Source organism: Eumetopias jubatus, unplaced genomic scaffold, assembly GCF_037043125.1.
Source record: "Eumetopias jubatus isolate StellerSeaLion01/CBP00866 unplaced genomic scaffold, mEumJub1_p1.0 scaffold_2, whole genome shotgun sequence".
In the NCBI taxonomy this organism is placed as follows: Eukaryota; Metazoa; Chordata; class Mammalia; order Carnivora; family Otariidae; genus Eumetopias; species Eumetopias jubatus.
The window spans coordinates 44211068-44233751 of NW_028274808.1; the positions used below are offsets into that span (position 1 = coordinate 44211068).

Here is a 22684-nt window from a genome sequence, read left to right on the forward strand (position 1 = left end):
CACTTTGAGGATGAGATACTTCTGAACCAAGAGAAGGGATGGCATGCAGGTGAGATTCTGATTTTCTGAATTAGGAAGCCCCAAGATGGTAAGGAGACCTGAAGTTTCACAGAGGGTCTGAAAGCAAGCATCTCTCGCTGACTTTCTCTTGGGTTTTTTACTTCCCCCCCCTAGGAGGATTGGGTCTGGCACCTTGGAGGCAGACCTGAAAGCACTAAAATAATTTACTTCTTTGAACCCAGGCCAAGTGAACAAAGGAGTGGAGAGACTCCAGCTTCTCTTGAGTGGGAGAGCCTGGTCCTCTGAGCCAGGAGCACATTCGAACCTTTGTCTCTTTCCGGCTTGTTTTCATATCCTGCCCTGTGTGCTTCTCTTACTGCTTCTGGAAGGTGTCCTTGAGGGCAGCCAGCTTGGCTCCCTGGAAGGACTGGAGGGGCCCGCCCATTTCCACAGCCTTAATAGATCGGGCTTCGTCCTGTAGCCGGGCCCACACCGTGAGGACCCCTGCTCAGCTTCACCGTCCAGCTGCGTCAAGAGCTGTATGTGTTCTCTTCCTCTCTCCTTTCTTTCCTCCAAGAAGCTCTTGTAAACTTTTTTTTTTCCTAAGAATAACTGGTAGCTAAAGAAAAAAGAAAGCTCTCCTTTTGTGTCTGCCAAAAGGCCAGGGTCATTTGGATTTGAAGTGTCTTAGCAACTCTAAGATCCCTGGACCAGGACTTCTTCCTGCCTTGCAGTTGTTTTTAGGTGCTCTGGGGGGTGGGTCATGTCCTGAGTGTTAGATCAGGCCGCAGGTTCTGCTCCATGAATCTACTCAAGCACTTGAGGTTGGACCAGCCACACTGAGGGGCCAAGGGGCCACAGGGTTGGCGAAGAACAAATGTTTTGTAAATGCCCATCCAGGTAACGCCGCTAAAGTTCTGTGGGATATCTCACACTTGGGGGGATTTTGTGTTTGTTCTGAATGTTTTGAGGTTGCTGCAGATAAATTTGAGAAATAAAGCTGAAGTGGGAACCATTGTTTGTTTTATTAAGAAGGCATCCTATAACACATCCTGGCCTCTAAGGTGTACCTGGGGGGGTGGAGGGCCCTGCAGGGTCTTTAGGGCATGTTATGCCTGGATTTGGGGTGCTTGTTGGGACTGACAGATCTGGTGGTTGGGAAGAGCTGGGGTGCTTAGCTGGCTCAGGCAGTAGCACATGAGACTCTTGATCTCAGGTTGTACAGTTGAGCCCCATGTTGGGTGTAGAGATTACTTTAAAAAAGTCTTAAAAAAAATTGGAAAGACCGCCTAGTGACCTGCGGGGTTTTCCAGCCTGGGGAGGCAGCGTGTGTATTTTATGTCTTCATACAGCAGGGAAGTGGTTCAGAGTGCGCGGACTTTCCTTTCATTCAGACCTGGCTTCAGTTAACGAAAAATTTAATTTCTAGCTTCACTACTTGACTTGTTGGCTATGGATTATGTTTTCTAATCTCTGAAAATTTCCTGATCTTTTAGGTGAGGATAAGCATCCCAAGTTCTCTTCAAGGAATCCGTGACTGTCAGGAGCCTCTCAGGGTTGATCAGCTGCTGTTCTCATCTCTCTGCCCTCCTTTGCTAAAGCCACACAGCCCCCCCCCCCGCACCCCCCGTCCTTTGCTCTGACAGCACGACACCTGCCTCAGACTGATGACAGGGTGGTCGGGTACAGGACTATTTGCTTTGTACAATAGATTTGAGCCATTTGGGCCTAAGATCCCACCTGCTCCCTGTATTAACTTCTGGGTCTCGGTGTAGATTTGAGAGTTGTTAGTCTCAGGGGAACACTTTACAAACCGCCTTTGTGCTGATGGCTAATCCACCCTTTGTTTGACTCAAAGTACATTCCTCTGAAGACTGAGATTTTCTGTCCCCAGATTCTGTGCATGCCCCATGTGTGGAAGCTAAAGCCTGGAATGTCTGCTGGTATATTTGTGGTGGGGGACTTGTGTCATGTGTGTGCTCTGGGCCTGGAGCAAAGTTTCACAGGGGTATTCCTGATAGTTGCAGTAGCAGCTCAATATCTGGGCTGGGAGGGAATCAAAGTGGAGGAACCCTGCTGATATAATCAAATTATAACATTTCATTGAGTACTTTCTATAGGTCAGGCACTTCCTGACTTGCTGTAGCTCATGTCATTAAATTTGCACAGTAGGGCGCCTGGGTGGCTCAGTTGTTAAGCGTCTGCCTTCGGCTCAGGTCATGATCCCAGGGTCCTGGGATCAAGTGTCACATTGGGCTCCCTGCTCGGCGGGAAGCCTGCTTCTCCCTCTCGCCCTCCCCCTGCTTGTGTTCCCTCTCTCGCTGTGTCTCTCTGTCACATAAATAAATAAAATCTTTAAAAAATAATAATAAATAAAAAATAAATTTGCACAGTAATCCAGTGAGGTGTATACCCATTTTATAGATGAGAAAACTGAGGTAGAGAGCCGAAGTAACTTGCCCAAGGTCATTCCTATCTGGCCAGCAGTGGTTCAGAAATTCAAGCCAGGTCTTTCTGACACTAAAGGCCAGGGTAAGCTGCATCACTATTTTTTTTTTTTTTTTTTTAGGATTTTATTTTTTTAAGTAATCTCCACCCAACGTGGGGCTCAAGCTCACAACCCCGAGATCCAGAGTCATAGGCTCCGCCAACTGAGTCAGCTGGGCGCCCCTGTATCACTACTATGAGTGACTCTAGAGTGTTAACTCTGGTTAAATATCTTGCCCAAGACTTCACCACTTGTAAGTGGCAGAACCAGAGTGGAAACAAGCCTGCTCTTAAGCACTCTGCTCTAACTCCTGTCATAAGCAAAGGCCCAGAGGTGGAATGACCCACTGTGGGGCATGCCAGAGCCCTGGGAGCCTGGGAGGAGTGGAAATGCCTGCAGTAATTGGGTTCCTGGGTCTAGATTAAATAGGCTCATTCCCCACCCCCCAGCCCTTGGCCTGGTGTTTGTTTATTTCCCTAATTAAATTATAACTATACTGAGGGAAATGATTAACGAAAGAAAGTCATCATCAGCTCTGCTAACTCTGAGACCTATTTTTCCCTGTTCCTTCTCACTTCCTAACTTGGTTACATAATCATTCTGCTTCTTTGCTTAACATTAAACTCCATTTTTATAGCTGCATACTATTCGATGAAACTGATATAATTCGCCTGACCATAACTTTCTACCTATAGCCTTTTTAATTTTTGGGTTGCTTCTATTAGTACACATTCTAAAAGTAGATGTAACAATTCAAAGGATTGAAACGCTTTTATTATCATAACTTTCAAGAGTCTGGTGATTTATCTAGCCACCAAGCAGTCTCTTACTCCGTTGTTAGATCTCACTGACATTCGGTTTTGTATTTTTTTTAAATGTGTTTTGCTGTTTTAATAAGCAATAGCACCATCCATCTTTTAAGTTTGTATTCTTTTTTTTAATTGTAGTTGCCACACAATATAGTAGTCTCAGGTGTAGAACACAGCGATTCGACATTTATATATGTTACACACTCACCACGATAAGCCTATTCACCACCTGTCACCATACCAGCTTATTGCAGTGGTGTTGATGGTGTTTCCCGGGCTGTACATTTCATCCCTGTGTCTTACTTATTTCATAGCTGGGGGTCTGCACCTCTCAATCCCCTTGACCCATTTTGTCAATCCCTCTGACCCCCTTAAGTGTATTCTTAACAAACCAGAGAGTCTGAGTAATTTTTCATTTTTGTTCTCTAATTTAGGTATATAGAAATAAACCTTTGTCATGTTTGATGATGTACTTGTTCCCAGTCTATTTTTTCCCCTCTTTTAGTTGTAGTTTTTTTGTTTTGTTTTTGTGTGTGTGTTGTTTGTTTTTTAAAGATTTTATTTATTTATTTCAGAGAGCGTGCGAGCGAGCACAAGCATGAATGGGGGGAGGGGCAGAGGGAGAAGCAGATACCCTGCTGAGCAGGGAGCCCAGTGCAGGGCTCCACCAGAATCTCGGGATCATGACCTGACCTGAGCCGAATTAACCGACCGAGCCACCCAGGCGCCCCTGTTGTTTTGTTTGTTTGTTTTTAAGGCAACTTTTTATTTTGGAACATTTCCAGTGTTACAAAAGTGTGATAGTATAGGGGCACCTGGTTGGCTCAGTCGGCAGAGCATGCAACTTTTGATCTCAGGGTTGTAAGTTCGAGCCCAACGTTGGGTGTAGAGTTTATTAAAAAAAAAAAAATAGAATAGTGTAGTAAATCCCCATTCACCCATCAAGCAGTTTCATGAGTTATAAACTCGTGCCTCGTCTTGTTTCATCTGTGCTCCCTCTTTGTTACTTTGAAGCAAATTTCATGAGATATTGTTTAATCTGTGATTATTTCAGCGTCTCTAAAAGATAGAGACTTTTTAACCATAATCACAGTTGTTTTACTTTTTACTTTTTAAATTTAGTCAAATCGGTTTGATTTGTCCTTTCATTATTTTTTTATTCCATGCTTTGAAAAGAAGGGTTTTTCTCGAAAGCTTGGCGGAGAGACGTTAGAGAAGGGTGAAGAGTCAGAGGGGAGGGGAGGCTGTCCGGAGCGAGGCTGCTGGGTCCCATGCGTCTGGTGGGGAAGCAGGAGGAGAGGGTAGGTTTCTGGAGCCTCTCACTCACCTGCCTTTCCTTCTTGCAGGCTTATTTGTCATCATGGAGCTGCTCCACCCAGCCTTCCCTAACTGCTTCCTGCTGACCTGGGTCAGCTTATGGAGTGCTATTCCTGAAGCTCACGCTGTGTCCACGGGGACGCCAGGCATCAGTGCGGCCTTTTTCCTGCAGGACCTCCTGCATCGCTACGGGGAGGGTGACAGCCTCACCCTGCAACAGCTCAAGGCCCTGCTCAACCACCTGGATGTGGGCGTGGGCAGGGACAATGTCACCCAGCCCGTGCACGGACAGAGGAACCTCTCGACGGTAAGGCTCTCAGCTATGCTGAGCACTGTCTGCCTCCTGGGGCGGGGGTGGGGTCACAGTCTAATCAGACATGGGAAACCCACGCAGCTTGGAGCAGGCGAGCCGTGATGGTAGAGGAGAGGGGCCAACTCTTCTTCCCCCATTGTCTGGGTCCCCAGCAGCACCTCCTGTCCTCCCACATAGCTGTTCTGAAGCCCTGACTGGAGGGGAGCGGTCAGCGTGAGTTCTCAGCCCTCCGCGTGCTTCCTCACGGCTGTACTGGGATCACCCGTGGGCAAGCCAGAGCTCCCGGGACGGCCGGCTTGTCTCATAGGGTTTACAGGTTACAAGGCCCTTTGTCTGCAGTCGCAGGGGAGCCTCACACTCCCTCCAGGTGCTGGGGGAAAGCCTTCATTATTTACAAGGGAATGCCAAGGGTCCCTCAGTTCCTGGACAGTGCAGGACTAAGACCCAAGTCCTTTGGCTTCTGGTTCTCCTTGTTCTTCCATGTCATCTCGGCTAATCATAGTCTGAGGCCATTTGTGGCAGCCAAATGTAAGTCAGTCAGCAGTGTCTTTATATATCTGCTTTGTTCCCTGTGCTGAGGTGCTGCAAGAAATAGAGAAAAATGAGTCATGTTGAAGAGTTTGCTGTCAAGATGGAGAGCTTACCCACCGGAGGACAGAGTTATCTGATAAAAAAATCAAGTGTTAGGGGGGCCTGGGTGGTTCCATCGGTTGAGCGTCCAATTCTTGATTTCTGCTTAGGTCATGATCTTGGGGTAACAGGAGGGGTCGTGGGATTGAGCCCCGCTTTGGGCTCCATGCTCAGCGGGGAGTCTACTCAAGATTCTCCCCCTCTCTTCCCCTCCCCCCTGCTCACTCACTCTCTCGTTTTCTCTCTCTAAAATGAATAAGTAAATCTTTTTTAAAAAATGAAATGTTAATTGCTATGGGTTGGACAGTCTTCATAGGATTCAGAGGCGAGAGAGGGGGTAGGGTGTATGCTAGAGTAATCAAGGAAGGTTTGGGGGCTAGGTGTCCAGGGCCTTCATCTTGAAGGAAAGCTTTTTGGAGAGGTCACACGGCCAAGGGACGAGGCAGCCTGGATGCAGAAGCGCAGGTGTGTGGTGATGTTGGAGTCGGGCAGCAGGCTGCCCTCACAGGCCCATGCAGACTGACCCCAGGGGGCCTCCTGGCGCAGCAGCAGTATCTGGGGGTCACCGGGGTCCAGCTTTCTGCTTTGTAGGCCCAGAAGCTCTCACTTGTCAGCACACCCGGAGGGCTGTGAGAGACTGACCCATGTTAAACTAACCCAAATAAAGACTGATTCTAAGTGTATAAAGTATAATTAGAAGTAGAACTGCAGTGTTTCATAAGAACAGTATGTGAGAACTACTTACCTAACGCCTCCCAAGGGGAGTGAACATTCATGTCCTCTACCAGTCCTTACGTGCTTCACGGTGGGTAGACTGAATCTTTAGATTTTCCTTCCTCCCCTAATCACATTCTTCAGGCTGGGGTCAACACTACATATACGGTCATGGGGACTGATGTTCCTCTTTAGGTGCCAGAGCTCAATAGCTCTGGAGAAGTATCTGGAATATGCATTTTAATATAATAACTCTTCAGGCTGTTGTGATGTGCGGGTAGATTTGGTATCTGGATGAAGCTGTATCTTCAGGTATGCAAATAGAATCATGTTTTCCAAAAACCACACCCTGGTCACAAAGACTGGGATTCAGTTGTTCCCAGACCTTGTGGGCAGCCAGGTACTAATGGGTGTGTGTGAGGTGTGTGACTTGCACTGGGTGACTGATCTCTGAGATTATTCATGAGTTTTTCAAGTTGAGGGACCACCTTGCTCTCATCCCTAGAGATGAGTCTATAGGACACCCTCCCCCCGGATTTGGACAGGTTCCATTTTTGTTCTCTCCTCATGGAAGGCTAGTCAGTTGCGGCAAGAGGTGACATGTGATTTTGGGTTCTGAGAGGCTTCCTGCCTCTTTCTCTTTGTCTCAGTGCTTCAGTTCTGGAGACCTCTTTGCTGCCCACAATTTGAACAACGAGTCACGGATTGGAAGGACTGAGTTCCGGGAGTTCTGCCCTGCCATCCTCCAGCAGCTGGATTCCCGAGCCTGCTCCTCTGAGAACCAGGAGAACGAGGAGGATGAGCAGACAGAAGAGGGGAAGCCAAGCGCCATCGAAGGTGAGCGGGGACATGGTGGCTGGGGCCGGTGCTGCTCAGGGAAGATCTATCCAGCGAGCAGCTCATCAACACCGGGGGAGCGGATTAGAGGGATGGTGACCCTGGTGTCTTCCACACTCACACAATGCTCCGGCATATTGTTGGACCGGGTGGAGTGACTGGTGAACTCAGTGTGGGCTTTTGGACCGACCAGCCTGTGGATGCTTTTTTTTTTAGCCACTTTTTCATTTTTGTTCTCATTAAACTACAAGGGACTAATGCCTCGGTGTCTCAGTGTGGCTGCCCTTGGCCCCCGTCCCCTTCGCCTGCCCTTGCCCAGGCCCTGTGCCGCAGCCAGGGTGGACTCCCAGGGCTGTGAGTGTCCGCGACTCCCGCGGGCCTGCCCGCCCCTCGGTACCTAGCATGTGCTTGCCTGCATTATGCTCACTGTTGCCTGCCGTCATCATTTCACTCCTGGTTTTTAAATTTGCCTGTCGTTTTCACCTGCCTCTCCGTTGAAAAGGTAAGCTTCTCCTGAGAGCAACTGGGCTGTGTTTGTAGGCTTCCCCACAGCCCCCAACCGGAGATGGACTCCAGTGTGTACTGACGGGTTGGTGTTCTGTCTGCCCCCGATCGTAGCTGAATTCCGAACTGGCCGCCCCAGGCAGCAAGAACACCCCCACCCTGAGTAATGGAGGCCCTCGTCTGTTCTTGTTCCTCCACAGTGTGGGGCTTTGGCTTCCTCAGTGTTTCCCTGATTAACCTGGCCTCTCTCCTGGGAGCCCTCGTCCTGCCGTGCACGGAGAAAGCCTTTTTCGGCCGTGTGCTCACATACTTCATCGCCCTGTCCATTGGAACGCTGCTCTCTAACGCGCTCTTCCAGCTCATCCCAGAGGTGCAGTAGAACAGAACTCGTGCGCCCTCTTTCCCTGGGGGCTGGCCACTGCGCCACCCCTACCCCGTGTCCCGAGGCACCTGACAGTTGCCGCCTGGAAAATTCACTTCTCCCTCATATCAAGAGACACAAATACGACTTCTGACTCTGGATCTCGAGGGCCTTCTCTCGCTCCTGGGGCACCCAGGTTGGCCTGTGGCCTCCTCAGGTGATGTCAGATGCAAGGCTCTCCCCATTTGCCCTCCCTGTCAGAGATATGTCAGCCTCCCTTCCCCAGGCCCTGCCTCTCCAAAGCCCGGTTTGCGGGGCTCCGAGGGAACGCTGCAGCTGGTGGTCGCTGTCCAAGCCCTGGTACTCCGTACCCGCTCTGTTCTAAGCAGAGGCCCTGGCAGTACTCAGGTGTGGCCACCACGAGACCACCCACCCGGAAGAGGGTGGAAGGAAAAGAGGCCACCAGCTGATCGATAGAATTGGGCTCAAAAGCAAGTGATCTTTTTTTTTTTTCCCCAAGTAGGCCATAATTCATACATAGAGAGCCCAACAGAAGAAAAACCATTTAACAAAAACAAATGAGATGAAAATTCCAAGACAAAGGAAAAGGCACTCAGTCCTTCATACCTTGCATCTTGACTCTTTCCTGGGATAGGACTGACTTCCTGGTGCCCTTACTTGACTGTTTTGAAATATTTGTTAATTTTGCTTTTTAATTATGACCACTGAGGAGCTAAAAAAAATAAGACCCAAGTTGACGGTCTGCCCATTTTGTCAGCTGAGGTAGGGCTGTGCCCATGCAGTAGGGGTGACTGTGTGGACCTCCTTTGGGAACAGGGGCGCTGCCTTTCATAAAAAGAGTCTGTGTCAGTGACTCCCCAGCCTTTCCCAATCAAAAGACTTACCCTGAAGCAATGTTGATGGGATGCCCAGGCCTTGCCTGTTCCTTCCATATGAGAGAAGAAATCTGGTTTAAGAGGAACCACCTCAGTGTTATCTAAAAATCCCACATTACTCTAATAAGCACTTCTCACGGGAGGCCTCATCTTGGTCTTTTTTTTTTCAGCTCCAGAAATTGAATTTATTAATTCTTTAAAGATTTGAAATAAAATGCCATATTGCCTGTTGGATGGAAATATAATAATTGTACATGCTCCGCCCCTGTGGCTCACAGGGTCCTAGCTCCATTTCATCCTACCTGGAGTGTGGGACACTGGGAAATAACAGGAAATATTTTTTGTGACAAGGTGACCTTGGAACTCTGTCCTCTATGCTGGAGCGCTCTCAGAGCAAATGGAAACAAACTTGGGAGGAAAACAAATCAAAACAAAACAAAAAAACCCCTGAGAAGTTAAGAAACGGAATGTCATGGGCCTCAGTTTTGCCTGTTCTCCATCCCACTGCCCTGCACATCTGACTTTGTTGTATTTTGCGCCGAGCCTGCCGAGCGCAGGTGGTGAATGTGCCTATATGGCGTGGTCCGGGTGTGAAAAGCAAACACGGCAGCACAATGAGCTCTCTTTGTCCCCTTGGTCTTGTTTCCTATTAAAGAGAGAGCCCTCGAGTCCAAAGTCTGCCATGGGCAGCCTATGACCAGGGTCTATAAGCACACCTCGGTGGTGTGATGAGGCGGTGTCCTGCCCTGTAGCCACACCAGCTGCCAGGTGCGCCTCCAGGTGTCTCTTGGGCCACCAGGGGGTTCCAAGGCCACCTTGAATTCCTCCTCATTTCTTCTGAACTGATTGAAGGAAATTTCATCAGACTTGAATCACTAACAAATTTTCTGTTTCTCTCTCCCTCCCTACTTGTCTCTCTGATTTTACTTTTTTGTTTCCTTGTTAATATCCACCCAAACCTCCTGCATTGCCTCCCCATCCTTTCCACCCCATGTTTCCCCTAAATGGTGGTTGCTGTGAAATGGGCCATTGGCCCTTGTCCCTGTCTTGGGTGGGGCTGGCTCTCCCCCAACGGCAGTGTGGGGATACGGTCTCCTCTGTGTGACTGTCATCTCCCTGTGCTCCCTCATGGGGGCCAGCGTGGTGCCCTTCATGAAGAAGACTTTTTACAAGAGGCTGCTGCTCTACTTCATAGCTCTGGCGATTGGAACCCTCTACTCCAACGCCCTCTTCCAGCTCATCCCCGAGGTATGGCAAGCCAGGACTTTCCCGCACAGGAGCATGCCAGTCTCTGGCGGGGGGACTGTGGGGCACAGCGGGAGGACCCTCCACTTCGACACAAGGAATAGGAAGGAGGAGGTCCTTTCCTTTTAGGAAATGAAACCGAGATGGAGTCACGAGTGAGGAGAGGCTGCATAGCATAGGTTTTGGGAGCTGGGTTGGAATCCCAGCTCGACCTTCGACAAGTTCGGTGACCTTGAGCAAATCACCAAACCTCTCCGTGCTTCTGTTTCCTCTTGCAAAATGGGGGAGATGATCGGACTGACCTCATGACGGTGTTGTGAGGGCTACGTGAGTTAATGCTTGTAAAGCATTGGGGGCCCAGTACGTGCTCTAACTGCTGGGTGATAAGATGTAGTGTAGTGAGATCACTTTATGGCTCCTGACTGGGAGCTTGTGGCACACACAGAAAAACCAGCAGAATCCACAGGTCTCAATAAAAAGATCTGTTCTCTGCAGTAGGTTGTCTTGGGGCAAAGGTGGTCTAAAAACAGCCTGGTTTCTCATACATGGACGGCACCTTTGCCCCATTGCCTAGGTCAACGAGAAAATCTCCACGGAACAGGAGCAGCTCAGTGTTTGTCAGGTCTGGCAGGCAGCCTTGGAGAAGCTTCATCTCTGCAGTAGTCCCACTAATGACAGTAAGCAGGAGGAATCTCCTTATAGGTGGTCTGACAGGCCCGGGCACATAGCCAAGAGGGGAAGCACAAAGATGATGCTACATGCTTCTTCTCAGAGCACCTTGTGTTTTCTAAGATGTGCTTTTGTGTCTTCTTAGTTGATTCTTAGATCAACTGATGCCTAGAGAACAAGTAATGCTTTGCCCATTTAACAGATACAGAACAAGAGCACATATCCTAGAGGCCGGGTTTCATAACTCCTAAAGCCATGCTTTTGTACTCTGCCATCCTTCGTGGCTTTTTGTGGAGAACTGTCAGTTGACGGTTTTCACTCCACTCTTCTTAAGATGATTTGTCTCTCCTGGAAAGTCGGCCTGTATGTGTCACTTCTACTCTAGAACTTGACCTTTACGTCTCTGAGGAAGAGGTCTCTGTGTTTCCTCTGAGGAAACAATACAAGCAAGTAGAGATGCAGTTTGCCCCTTTAAAACAGAAAGGAAAAACACTCACCTTTTAAGCGGCCCAGAGTTCCTGGTACTTAGAATCACTTTCACCTTTGACTTTTTCATGAGAAGGCTGGTTTATTCAAGAGGGTTGTTTCCTATCCGAAGATGGAGGGAGCAGGTCACCGGCCAGTTTCCCAAGGCCTCACAAGTCAGGAGCATCACGGAGTGTGGAATTCTCCTGATTCCTACTCCAGTCTTCTTCTTCCCAATAGATTTTGTTTTTCCCCCCATGATCAGTGAACTTTCCAGAAATAGCCCAAAACAAGCCCCCACCCCCAAATTGACATGTGCAGTAACACAGTCTGCTTTCTTGGCTTTGTGGTCACTGGGAGGTCTGTGGTCAGGAAGATGCCGCAATTCTTACTATTTAACTGGGGAATGGATTTCCCATTTTAGAAAGTGTAATTATACCATCTCTCTTTGGTTTCATAGGCAGATCAGCCAGGGACATTAGATAACAATGAAAATAAACACAAGCGTCTTCTTAAGTATGGAATTTGCGGGCAGATTCTGCCCTTGTAGCAAAGCACCAGGAAAAATGAAGACAGAGTCTTTATTAAAAGTAGAAAACCATATCCAGGGCTGTTCTTCCTGAGAGTAAAATTCTAAAGAGGATCCATCTTTTGCATCAGAAAATAAGCTAGAGAGAAGTGGACAGGCCTGGTGATGTGGCATGAAGGCAAGTGAGGGGATTGGTTCGGCTGGAAAGGGAAGGAAGTGGTAGGTGGCAGAGCTATCCCAGTGAGTACATGTCTTTCCTTTCCTAGAATCAAGGAAGTGGTTAAGAGACGAGAGGGGACCCATGAAGATTTTTTTTTTTTTCCTTAAACTCACTTTGTTTTCCTGGGTCCACAGGCTTTTGGCTTCAACCCTCTGGAAGATTATTATGTCTCCAAGTCTGCAGTGGTGTTTGGGGGCTTTTATCTTTTCTTTTTCACAGAGAAGATCTTGAAGATGCTTCTTAAGCAGAAAAATGAGGTGAGGCCTAATTGTTGGGAAAGGCGGTGCTTCTAGGGAAAGCATCCATCCTAGAAATGTTTGTGTGTCTCGGTAGTGGGGTTACCTGAGCACCCGAGGCAGTGAACTTACCTGCTATCCTCCCACCCCCCCCACCGTGCTGTGGACAGATTTCAGGAGTATCTCACCTCCCGCGGATGTTAGCAAGGGGTGAGGACAGACCAGAAACCAGATCCGGCCTGTGTGCCTTTCTCCCCTTGTTTCGTTCGAGATCATTTCTTTATAATCTTTGGTACCTTTAAGCGGTGAGGGAGGGGCTTGATACATAGAGTCATTGGGTAGGAAGTACCACCACAGAGAAACCGGACGCTTATTGCAGTATAGCTCCAAAAAGGTGTCTTTGGTGCCTGCGGTTAACCTCTAAATAGTTGCCGAATGCAATCAAGGTAGCTCTTGCCAAGGGGGATCTCTAAACCTTCCTAGCCAGGAGGGCCGCCTCGCTGGAACGAGTGTTGGCCCTGAGGTCACTGCTTTGATTTCTGTCCCGCACCAAACCCTTCCGTTCACCTTGGTTCAGTTTCTATAACAATTGTCCCTAGGTTTCTGTGTGTATTGCCTGCTTGTGTTTTCTCTGATGGTGGGAATGAAGAGGTCTTCCCAGGGCTGGGAGTACCTACCCCGAGTGAGTGCTTAGGAGGTTTTGTGGTTTGGCTGAGTGTCGTGTTAATCCCTCCCGGTGGTCCCTCTAGCATCATCATGGACATAACCATTATGCCTCTGAGACACTTCCTTCCAAGAAGGACCAGGAGGAGGGGGTGACCGAGAAGCTGCAGAATGGGGATCTGGACCACATGATTCCTCAGCACTGCAGCAGTGAGCTGGATGGGAAGGCCCCCGTGATGGACGAGAAGGTCATCGTGGGCTCACTCTCCGTCCAGGTGAGTGGGCTCTCTGCTCTTGGGTGGGAGCCTTTAGTAATGGCCTTGATGGCTCAGGCTTACCTTGACGGTCTATCCTTTGACCCGGGGGCCATGGGGATGGGCTCTCTTGTAGGACCTGCAGGCTTCCCAGAGTGCCTGTTACTGGTTGAAAGGCGTCCGCTACTCTGATATTGGCACTCTGGCCTGGATGATCACCCTGAGCGACGGCCTCCACAATTTCATTGATGGCCTGGCTATCGGTGCCTCCTTCACCGTGTCTGTTTTCCAAGGCATCAGTACCTCAGTGGCCATCCTCTGTGAGGAGTTCCCACACGAGCTAGGTGAGTGTGCCGGCTCTGCACCGGCCCGGCCCGCCTGCGTGGCCTTGGTTGTTGGCACAGTACCCTTCCTGTGTCCGACCACCTCCCCTGCCAAACTTCAGCATGCTTAGTATAATTAACACATTCTGTGTGCTCTGTGAAATCTAACCACTAATTCTTAACAGTTGAATTAATAATTGAAATTGATCATTGAAAATGGTGGAGATTTTAAAGGTTTTATTTATTTATTTTAGATAGAGGGTGCAAGCCGGGGTGTGGGGGACAGAGGGCAGAGGTCGAAGGAGAAAGGGAATCTTAAGCAGACTCCCTGCTGAGCGCAGAGCCCAGCAGGGGGGCTCTATCCCAGGACGCCAAGATCATGAGCTGAGCTAAAATCAAGAGTTGGACGCTTATGGGGCGCCTGGGTGGCTCAGTTGGTTAAACCGCTGCCTTCAGCTCAGGACGTGATCCCAGGGTCCTAGGATGGAGCCCCACATCGGGCTCCCTGCTCATGCAGGAAGCCTGCTTCTCCCTCTGCCTGCCGCTCCCCCTGCTTGTGGTCTCTCCCTCTCTCTCTCTCTCTCGCTCTCTCTGTGTGTCAAATAAATAAATAAAATTTTTTTTTTTAAAGAAAGAGTTGGACGCTTAACCAACTGAGCCACCCAGGCGCCCCAGAAATGATGGAGATTTTTATAGGGGTGTTGGTTTCCCTGTAGCCCCATATCCTGTGGCTCAGTTTCCTCACCTCTAAAATGGGGTTAATAATAATGCTTCATAGATTTTTCATGAGGATTAAAGGGGCAAAAACAGTGAAAAGGACTTGCTATGTGCCATAGAGTATTCTAAGTGTTCAGTATAGGTTATCTCTCTCTCTTTTTCAGGTTATGTCTTACATCCTATTAATCTTCCAAAGGTTGAGATGTCTGTTAGAGGTCAGGTGGGTGGAAGAAGCAGATGAGCCAGGAGTTAGAAGGTCCTTAGTTTTATCAGAGGAGCAAGAGTGTGAAAGGCCCAGACTTCGGAGGCTCAGAGACTCAAGGTCAAGTCCTGGCTTTGCCAATTTACTGGCTTGTGACTTTGGACAAACTATTTAACTTCTCTCAGTCTCACTTCTGTTTCCTGAAAATACCATTCAGTGTAGTTGTGAGGAAAGAAGCTCCTTCTGTTTCATCATCCATCAAAAGAGCAATGAGGCTATTGCTAGTGGCTTATCTACGTTGAAAATCTTGTGCGTTATTTTCAGCCTCTAGGCTGGAAATACATGGCTTGTTTTGTAAATGGAGCCAAGCTCCTAGATGTGAAGAGGAAGTCTGTCTTGATTGTTCCCCCAGACGTTAGGCCTAGTGGAAGCAGTCTGTCCTCATCATGTTCTCTGCCCGTGACCTAGCGTTAACTCTCCCACACCCTTCCCTCTTGTTGTCCTGCCTTAGGAGACTTTGTCATCCTGCTCAATGCTGGCATGAGTATCCAACAGGCTCTCTTCTTCAACTTCCTTTCTGCCTGCTGCTGTTACGTGGGTCTGGCCTTTGGCATCCTGGCTGGCAGCCACTTCTCTGCCAACTGGATCTTTGCACTGGCTGGAGGAATGTTCTTGTATATCGCTCTGGCTGATATGGTAAGTCTTCCATAGTTCATGCCATGTAGGCAAAGTGGGATTGGGTTATTCATTGGACGGGAGGCAGCTGAGAGGACATGAGTTAGTTTGTTCTTAATAACAGCTTTATTGAGGAATCACTCACATACCACACAGTTCACCTATTTAAGGTGTGTAGTTCAGTGCTTTTTTTTAAAAGATTTCTCCTTTTTCTTTTGAGACAGAGCAAGAGAGAGAGCATGAGTAGGGGGAGGGGCAGAGGGAGAGGGAGAAGGGGCCTGATGCAGGGCTCGATCCCAGGACCCCAGGATCATGCCCTGAGCCGAAGGCAGACATGTAACCATCTGAGCCACCCAGGCGCCCCCGGTTCAGTGCTTTTTAAGAGGACATTGGATTTTAAAGGACAAAAAACTTACCAGCATGTGTTATTAAAGGAAAGGATTAACCTCATCTCCACAGAATAGATGCATATAGATAAATGAAGAGAAGGGAGGAGGGAAAGGAAATGAACACTGAATATACAATTTTATGTTCGCATTTGCTCTTATACTTAACATACCCTAGACATTTTTCACGTTGCATATCCTTTAGAAGCATCCTTTTCAATGGCAGTATTTTTTGGTGAGAGGATAGACCTTATCTAGAACTAGAATTACTGGCTCAGAAAGGATGCCTTGTGGTTTGAGCTTGTAACGAGTGTTGCTGTTCTCGGCAGCGTCAGGCAGCACACATGGTTTCATACCCGCCAACGTTTGGTGTAACCCTTCTAAGTAGCTTTGAGTTGGCTAATGAAATACCTGATTGGTTACATCTTTTATAGAACGGCGGGTGATTTCTTTTCTTGTTTGTTGGCCATGACGTGTTCTCTGGCATGTTTGCACGAATGATTTCCCGTATCCTTTGAAAACGATACTTTTGTTGCAATGATGAGAGTGGTGACCACCATGGCCCCTCCTCACCCCTGGAGAACATTTTAGATTCTCTCTTCTTGTGGGGAGCCCTCCCATGGTGAGGATGGTCTTCTGCTTGCATTGCTCGAATTTGGAGCTCTGCTCATGGTCACCCGCCGCTGGGGGCCTTGAGTCACAGCGATGTCATAGCTCCAGGCTCTGGTTCCTTACACAGTTGCTCAATTTCCCAAAGAGGGGGCAGTGGCATTTTGGTAACAAAAACATCTTCTGAAGTGTTTCTCAAGTGCACAAAAAACAGTTGATTTTTATCAGAGCAGTTATTTTTAGCCAGCATCTACATCTATCCAGGGCTCCATGTGCGGATAAATACTTGGTTTTACCTCAGTAGTTGAAAAGTCGCGGTAGCCACCTTGGACCACAGCTGGAAAGGCTATTGCTGATTTGTCCCTGTGAGTGCGTTCTATCTAATATCCATGTGTCTCAGTTACATATTGTGTCTCTAGAACAGTTATAACGATCTATGCCATTACGTTGTAATCCTGTATTATATGGTAATTATTGTGCTCATGTTCTAATATAAATACACTTAGGAATAGGTATTATAATGATGATTCAGTGTGCTCCGTCTCTCTCACGGAACTATCCTGGGCTGCCCAGGTTGAGAAAGGAACTGCAGCTCTCTTGTTTTTCTCCTCTTCTCAGTTCCCTGAGATGAATGAGGTCTGCCAAGAGGATGAAAGGAACGGCAGCGTCTTGATCCCCTTCGTCATCCAGAACCTGGGCCTCTTGACTGGCTTCACCATCATGCTGGTCCTCACTATGTATTCGGGACAGATCCAGATCGGGTAGGGCCCTGCCAGGAGCCAACGGGATTGGAAGCTGGCCCTCGGCCGCCCGGTCCCTGGCCCTCGGCCGCGGTGCCCACGACGCACCAGACTGTGACACGGACTGTACTCCTGCATTCACATGTCAGCTGTTTTTACACATGCTCTGTCCTAGGAATAAGCCGCCCTGGCAACCAGGCTCTAGGTAGTGCCTCTCCCTCCCTCCCCCTTCTTTCTCAGAGTGACCCTGGAACCGGAATGCAGCTTCCTTAGCAGGCAAGCCTCACTTTTTTCTCTGGCTATCCTGGCCTCTTTCTCCTCAAACCAGCAGCGAGAGATTTTGCGTCCTTGCCCTACGATGCAGAAACACTGCCAGTGCTCGTGACTTGGGTAGCAGTAGCAGGAGGTGAGTCTCTGGTTGCAGGGCCCCTGAATCTAACTGTGTGTCCTGGACCTCAAGATGACCCATTTTGAAATAAATTCACCTATTTTTCCAGAGAAAAGGTACAGGAAGCAAGAATCCCTGTTTTTTCAAAGTCTGTCCAGTTGCCTGGTTTTTCAGAGAGAACTGAAAGTTGGAACACGTCGTGTAGGGCAAGAGAGGAGGCAAGGATCATCCCAGGGTTGGGGGGGGTGGATAGAAGTGATGGCTGTGTCCCTGTCCCCTCCCCCCCCACACACACACATCCCGGACGATGGTGTTGTGGCCGCAGGGCTGAGCCAGCGCCCCCCGCTGGTGGAATGCTGTACAGGGGTCAGTTGCCTGGACCTCCTTCCCTTCTTTCACATTAACACTGACAGAATGGAAGGTGGAGAATGGAGCCGTGCAGGAAATCAGTTGGTTTGCTCTGATTTCCACCTCCCCTTCCTCCCCCTCTCCCATCTTCTGAGAGTTATTTTATCTGCCTCCCTAGAAGCACATTTACAATCTTGTATCAGAGGGGAGACTGCACAAATTTCCCTCCCCTGGTCAGTACTTCTGCTGCAAAGTGGCACGTTTCCTTCCAGAATTGGGTGCAGCTCATGCGCTTCTTAGACAAAGCTGATCAGAAATGGACTTGGTGCAGGCCCAGCTGCACCTTTTGTTGATTGCATAAATAAAAGTACAAGTAATGGAAGACGGGGCCCTGTAAATGCTTGCTGAACAGGGGCTTCCAGATGAGGCACTGTGAGTGGATTTTAGGTCCCCCTTCCTCCCTCACCCCAAGCGAGAAAGGGCGAATCCTATACTGCATTGAACCTTAATCGCTCTAACCCTCTTCAGAAGATGGATTGATAGACTTGTCTGTGAGACTGTAGGCCAGCCCCAGGCACTGTGGAGCCCTATCCTCAGAACTCTGGCTTCAAGGGGAGCTCATCTCCAGGTTCACTAGGTGAATTGATTTATTATTATCATATTGATAATGTGAGATTCTTTAGCCACTTTGGGGAGCCAGTCTCTCCAGAAGCCTTTCTTAGTGGTGCCCACAGTTACAGCCCAGGGGCTGTGTTCACTAACTGATTTGTGTGCATGACTGACGAGTGCTGGTCATGGCCAACACCTGTGAGTTTTTCTGTTCTTACACAGGAAGACTTTCCACTGTACAGTAGTTAAAAGCCGCGTCTATTTTGTTTTTGTTTTTTTTTCTTCTTGGGAAATGGCCCTCAAACCAGGAATAGTCTTGAAAAGAGTATGAGCGGGAAAACTGCTGGCAATGCTTTATACATTTTTCTCCTTCTCTTGCCTGTTGACTTGGATAGATTTGAGAATGGGCTGAAGAAGAAGGAAAACTTGAGTTCTCAAGATTCTAGAGTAAATATCAGGACTGACTCCTGATAGGATTATAGTCCAGTTTTACCAAAGAACCAATTCCTTGAATGTTGGAATCTAACTTTTTATATTATCATTATTTTTATTATTGTTACTGTTTTAAAACGGTTCTCTGTCTTTTCTGTTTTATTTTTCTCGGTGTCTGACATTGCTTTCAGGAGCTAGTAGCAAATAACACTCAAACCTTGAAGCCTTCACCAAGATTTTTCTTTCCCTAATTCACACGGATATATGAAATTTATAATTTTAGCATTCCCTGTAGACCTGTCATTCCTACAAATACTGTTCTTCTTGGAGTGGGACCCTAAGTTAGAGTTAGTGGGTCCTAGTTTTAGGAGAAGAGCTTGAAAATGTAATTGTTACCAACTTAAAAAAAAAAAAAAGTATGAAGTACTAGGGTGCTTTCCCTTTTCATGCACATCTATATTAACTTAAGAACTTTCCTTTCATAGACAGCTGCCTCAAAGGGAAATTCTCTTTAAACTGTAATTGGTCCAGAGGCCAGTGCTGGCTGGAACTTGGTTGGGGTGGAGCCCCGCGAGTAGTCAACTGAGTGTCTGTTCCCACTGGTGGCAGATTCACCTCATGAGTTGAACATGTGGCGATTCCCTTTTGACTTTTAGCTCTTGGATTTGCTGTTTTAAGCATTTGTACATATTAGAAGTCTGAGGAGTAGCAAGTTTTGAGATCTTGTTCACCCCTGGCATTAGTGTCTCCCACGTCTTTCCCCAGGTGACCAGCTCCTAATGTTAGCAAGGAAAGCATATGTCCCGTGCAGGAGCCGTGACCTGGGAGCAGGCAGCTTGCCTTGTGTCTTTGCCCCCAGACGCGGTTAGTATCTCTTGTGTCTAGTGTCAGCGTGGGGCTTTCCCTCATTGGTTCTTCACCCTGGGTTTAAAAGAGAAGGCATCTCTGTTGGGTATCCTAAGATCTGTCTGTAGTTAGTCCTCTTCCAAAGAGATGGTAGTGTTCTGGAAATCTGCTAAAAAACAAAAAGCTGTCTGAGTTTTGCAAAAGAGAGAGGTTAAGCTTTTGTTGTTCATCTTTCCTTTTACAGTTCTGAAGTTCCATCACAGTATTTTTTTTAAATAACTCAGGTGTTATGAGGATAAACTAGAAAAGAAAATAACTTATGTGGACTGTAAATGTTTTATTTGTAAGATTCTATAAATAAAGCTATATTCTGTATTGCTGAATCCCAAGTGTGATCTTTTACAGGAATGGGGGTGTAATGGGGACTGGGGGACACAAGGTGGCGATAGCGTCACGCTGACGTCTAAAGCTTGCTTTTCCTGCTCCCGCTCACATTTGGACAAGGGATTGTAGACGGAACCTTCGATATCATAACCTGCTCACTTTAAAATGACTTAGGGGCACTTGGCTGGCTCAGTTGGTGGGGCATGCGACTTTTGACCTCAGGGTTGTGGGTTTAAGCCCCACGTTGGGGGTAGAGATTACTTCGAGATACATCTTTTTTTTTAAAAATGAAAAGAAAATTATTTATCTCAGATGGAGCCTGTGGCTTCACTGACGTCGCACGCTGGAAGAACCCGTCCCCGCTGTTCTCCCTTGTGTACGTCCAGGACTTGAGTGAAACTTGAACCACATCTCCTGTATGTCTTACAGGGGGAAATCCAGTCATGGGACCTAAAAGTTTAAACCTATTCTTATTCCAATTTAGTCCCAGGGTCAGGGATCAGTTGTTTTTCTTCCACAACAAAAATGAGCAGTAAGGGAAAAGAATTGATGGGATCTTAATCACCGCGCTTAGTGATTCCCAAGTGCCTATCGCTCAGTCCTCCCATTATTTCAAACTCAAGCGGAATATATTAAATAGCTCATACCGGTCTTCTCTAAAGTGCATTAATTAACTAGCTACGCTGTGGGGCGGCCATCTGCTGGGCTTCTTCAGAATGACCGTCACTCCATTCTTCGGCGCGTGTCGCCTGTGGAGAGCCTTCCCGGGCTGGCGGCCGTCCGTTACTGGACTTGCGTTGTAATCAGTCTTCATACACTGCGTTCCTCCGGGGGGGAGCCTGTATCTGGTTTCTCGCTGGGATTTCAGCACCTGCCACACAGGAGGGATGAATGAAGAAAACCAAATGAAAGGCCTGAAAGGGCTGTGAAAACAATCCTTTTCCACTGGCAACCGTTCGAGTGGGGTTTTTCTGTCTCTGCTGTTGGTTTTGCTTATGCCTTGCTACCTGGCTCTCCTCTGTTTATTTACTTTTTTTTTTTCTTAAAAATTTTTTTTTAAGATTTTAGTTTTTTAAGTAATCTCTGTGCCCAGCGTGGGGCTCAAAATCCTGACCCCGAGATCGAGAGTCACATGCTCTCCTGACTGAGCCAGCCGGGCGCCCTTGGTCCTCCTTCATTTAGAAACAGGTTTGAGAGTTGAATTTGTGGCCCCTGTAGAACAGAGCTAAGCGAAGTAAACAAGTCCTTCAGGAGTTTAGGACTTAGATCTCAGCCCATTCTTTGTAATGCTCTTAACCAGGTAGGCCGTTTAGGACCTTTTTGGTGGAAGGTGGATGCCCTTCTCCTCTATCACCTTGCTTCGAAAAGCAGACTCTACCATTCAATGATGCCGAGATCTGATTTGAACAAAACCCTTTCCAAGAAATAATAAAGACACCAAATGTGGACAAAGGGGCTTTGATTTGTGGGAAAACAAGATGTTCATCTCTTTTTTTCTTTTAAGATTTTATTTTTAAGTAATCTTTACACCCACCGTGGGGTCACACCCACAATCCCAAGACCAAGAGTCACCTGCTCCACTGACTGAGCCAGCCAGGGGTCCTGTCCCAGTACCCATCTTTTATTATTTTTTAAAAATTTTACTTACTGGGGCGCCTGGGTGGCTCAGTCGGTTGGGCATCTGCCTTCGGCTCAGGTCATGATCCCGGGGTCCTGGGATCGAGCCCTGTGTCGGGCTCCCTGCTCCACGGGGAGCCCGCTTCTCCCTCTGCCTCTGCCTGCCGCTCCCCCTGCTTGTGCGCGCTCTCTCTGACAAATAAAATCTTTAAAAAAATTGTTTTACTTATTTATTTGAGAGAGAGTATGAGCAGGGGCAGAGGGAGGGGGACAAGCAGACTCCCCATTCAACCCCAGGACCCTGAGATCATGACCTGAGCTGAAATCAAGAGCCGGACACTTAACCAACTGAGCCACCCAGGTGCCCCAGTGCTCATCTGTTTTAGAGACTCTTCATGATTTAGTGTGAAATGCCTAGACTTCAGAATGACAGGTTCAGATCGCAGCAGAAGTGAATCCCTTTCATTCTTCTGGCATAAAATGAATTAACATTCCATTTAAAGAAGAAAATACTGGTGGTTGGAAAAGATTCATCGGTCTCTATCAGTCTTTGGTTAAGTACATTTAGAACTGATGGCCAAAAGACATTTTTCTTACTAAGATCACAACCCCTTCTTGCCGGATGCCTATTCATGGTGGTTTTGAGGGGCCCGGGGGTAAGCTCCACACCCAACGTGGAGCATGAACTCATATCTCCAAGATCAAAAGTCACATGCCCTACTGACTGAACCAGCCAGGCGTCCCTCATGGTTTATTTTAAAACAAAGGAAGGGAGTTAATAGAGACCATCGTCCGTCCCTGTAGAACAGCAATCTTTGACCCTGGCATTAGGGGGGATTTTGCGATGGTAGCATCAATTATAGTCAAGGAGTAACCACAAAGTGTTCTGACCACCTGTCACAAGCCAAGAAGCAGTTCTTCCACTTGGATCTGGTTTATTTTTTATTTTTTATTTCTCTGGTTTGCTTATAGTTTTTTGGAACATGAAAGATAAACTCAGGCAATAATCCATATGGGTTTTTGCACATATTACACACGTAGAAAGCCCATCAGGCAATTCCTAGTGGAGACCCCTGACAAGACCTCTTTTGATGAAGTAATGGTAAATGGGAAATGTGCTCTTAAAATATGTATCATCCTGCACTTGGCTTTGTGTGTGTGTATACATTTAATATGAGAAGTGGGGTATTGCCCGTCTCTGTCAATGTGTATGGGGTGGTAGGAAGACAACTAGAGGGACTTAGGCCCGAGAGTAAGA

At 47.7% G+C, this 22684-nt stretch overlaps 1 protein-coding gene across 2 annotated transcripts in view; it reads left to right on the forward strand.

Moving 5' to 3' along the window:
• Nucleotides 1-19748, forward strand: part of SLC39A14 (solute carrier family 39 member 14) — a 44515-nt gene extending 24767 nt beyond the window's left edge. The window contains exons 2-9 of one of the 2 annotated variants that reach the window (XM_028114403.2): nt 4644-4921; nt 6922-7108; nt 9948-10117; nt 12132-12254; nt 12983-13171; nt 13287-13494; nt 14904-15088; nt 16681-19748. In XM_028114403.2, coding sequence (XP_027970204.1) covers nt 4658-4921; nt 6922-7108; nt 9948-10117; nt 12132-12254; nt 12983-13171; nt 13287-13494; nt 14904-15088; nt 16681-16827 — 1473 coding nt within the window. In that variant the 5' untranslated portion in view covers nt 4644-4657 and the 3' untranslated portion in view covers nt 16828-19748. Of the gene's footprint in view, nt 1-4643; nt 4922-6921; nt 7109-7812; nt 7983-9947; nt 10118-12131; nt 12255-12982; nt 13172-13286; nt 13495-14903; nt 15089-16680 lie in introns of both variants that reach the window. The other variant, XM_088020988.1, reaches the window with a different exon arrangement.
• The last annotated feature ends 2936 nt before the right edge of the window (nt 19749-22684 follow it).